The 1,913-nt window shown below is 40.2% G+C and overlaps 2 protein-coding genes across 2 annotated transcripts in view; both read left to right on the plus strand.

Moving 5' to 3' along the window:
• The window catches only part of LOC103374834 (protocadherin beta-8-like), a 2,623-nt gene extending 2,490 nt beyond the window's left edge, over window positions 1-133 (plus strand). Inside the window, exon 2 of the mRNA XM_008304985.1 lies at window positions 122-133. Coding sequence (XP_008303207.1) covers window positions 122-133 — 12 coding nt within the window. The remainder of the gene's footprint in view (window positions 1-121) is intronic.
• Window positions 134-530: 397 nt separating this feature from the next.
• LOC103374835 (protocadherin beta-16-like) lies at window positions 531-1,912 on the plus strand (the record flags this gene model as incomplete). The annotated part of the gene is made up of 1 exon (XM_008304986.1): window positions 531-1,912. A coding segment is annotated over exon 1 (1,287 nt), but the record flags the coding sequence as incomplete, so codon positions are not given.
• Window position 1,913: the final 1 nt, after the last annotated feature.

Consider the following 1,913-nt stretch of genomic DNA (forward strand, 5'->3'; position numbering starts at 1 on the left):
ACGATGCAGCGGATGCAGAGTGAGAAGAGCATCCTGGATGAACCAGACTCTCCTCTAGAGGTTAGGATTGTTTGGCGTTGTTTTAACAGTTTGTGTCAATCAACTTCCCTCTTATTTTCAGCACCTCGGATAGCGACATGCTAGCACGATCAAGACCATCGTTTTCATCTTGCTTCTTAAAATGACTTGTATTTTCTTCTAATATTTATTTCAGAAATTTGCACATCATGTTGATTATTTAGACATTATTATATTTGTCAACTGTAGCATCACGCAAAACTGCACACTCACAGGTAAAGTGTGTTCCTTTTATTTCTAATCTGTGCATGTCAGTTCATTTTAAACTGTTCAGATGCAGTTGTACTTCCTTTACTCAGAGTGCCGCTGTTGGCCAGTCTGAATCAGATTTACCGCAGACTCTTTGTACCTCCCATCATGTCTTTATTTTAGAGCGAGAAAGAGAAAGAAACGAATCGCGCCGTCTGGGTTTCATAGGACATCGAGGAAATCGAATCCTTTTTCATGTTTGGAATATACTTTAAAATCCGCCTTCATCTTTAAATTCAGAAGACCAATTGTACAGAAGCCTTACGCGGTTCACAGTGATATAACGTCGAACAGAACAATGACAGGGCAAGTACTGTTGTTTTTCTCGGTCTTCTCTCTCAGCTCGGTGCTCGGGCAGGTCAGTTACTCCATTCCTGAGGAAATGTCAAAAGGTTCTCTTGTTGGGAATATGGCAAAGGATTTTGGCTTGGATGTTAAAAGACTAAAATCGGGGAAAGCTCGCATTTTTACTCGAGACAATGACGAGTATATTGAGCTGAATAATGACAGAGGAGTCCTCCTCATCAAAAACAGGATCGACAGAGAGGCGCTCTGTGGACAAACGACGCCGTGTGCCTTGCATTTTCAAATTATATTAGAAAATCCGATGGAATTTTACAGTGTGACTGTGGAGATCACAGATGTTAATGATAACCCCCCATCCTTTGAAAAGAACCACGTCAGATTTAAAATTAGTGAATCCGCTGTTAGCGGAGCTAAATTCATACTAGATCGAGCCGTTGATCCTGATGTAGGCTTAAATGGATTACAAACATATAAACTTGAACCGAAAGAGAATTTTGTTGTGAAATTACATGATCAAGCGGACGGGACGAAAAACGTCGAAATGGTCTTAGAGAAGCCTCTAGACAGAGAAAAGCATGAACAGCTGTCTTTGGTCCTGACGGCGGTGGATGGAGGAGAGCCGCAGATGACAGGAACAATGCAGATTCTGATCACTGTATTAGACGCTAATGACAATGCTCCTGTTTTTACACAGCCCGTTTATAAAGCTTCTATTAAAGAAAACGCACAAGTAGGTACCATTGTACTGACAGTTACTGCAACAGATGCAGACGATGGATCTAATGGCAAAATAACTTATTCAATTTCCAGTATATTGGATAATGCGCGTGGATTATTTGAAGTAAACGATGAAAATGGTGAAATTCGGCTAAAAGGAAATGTTGACTATGAAAAAGCTCGAATATTTCAGATAAACATTCGTGCAAGTGATGATGGAGGACTAGTTGATTCATGTAAAGTGATGATTGACGTCATTGATATGAATGACAACAAACCTGATATTCATATAATGTCTAAATCAAATGTGATATCAGAAGACGCAAAACCCGGCACCGTTGTAACAATGATAAATATACAGGACGCAGACTCGGATGAAAACGGTAAAGTGCAGTGCATTATAAATGATAATATTCCTTTTGTGATGAAATCCACAACCAGTAATTTTTATAGTTTAATAACAGACAGTGATTTAGACAGAGAGAGAGCCTCTGAGTATAACATCAGTGTGACCTGCTCTGATGAGGGAGTGCCCTCCCTCTCCAGCAGCGTCACTCTCACCT

The sequence above is a fragment of the Stegastes partitus genome, unplaced genomic scaffold, assembly GCF_000690725.1.
Source record: "Stegastes partitus isolate 25-593 unplaced genomic scaffold, Stegastes_partitus-1.0.2 Scaffold2371, whole genome shotgun sequence".
Taxonomy (NCBI): Eukaryota; Metazoa; Chordata; class Actinopteri; family Pomacentridae; genus Stegastes; species Stegastes partitus.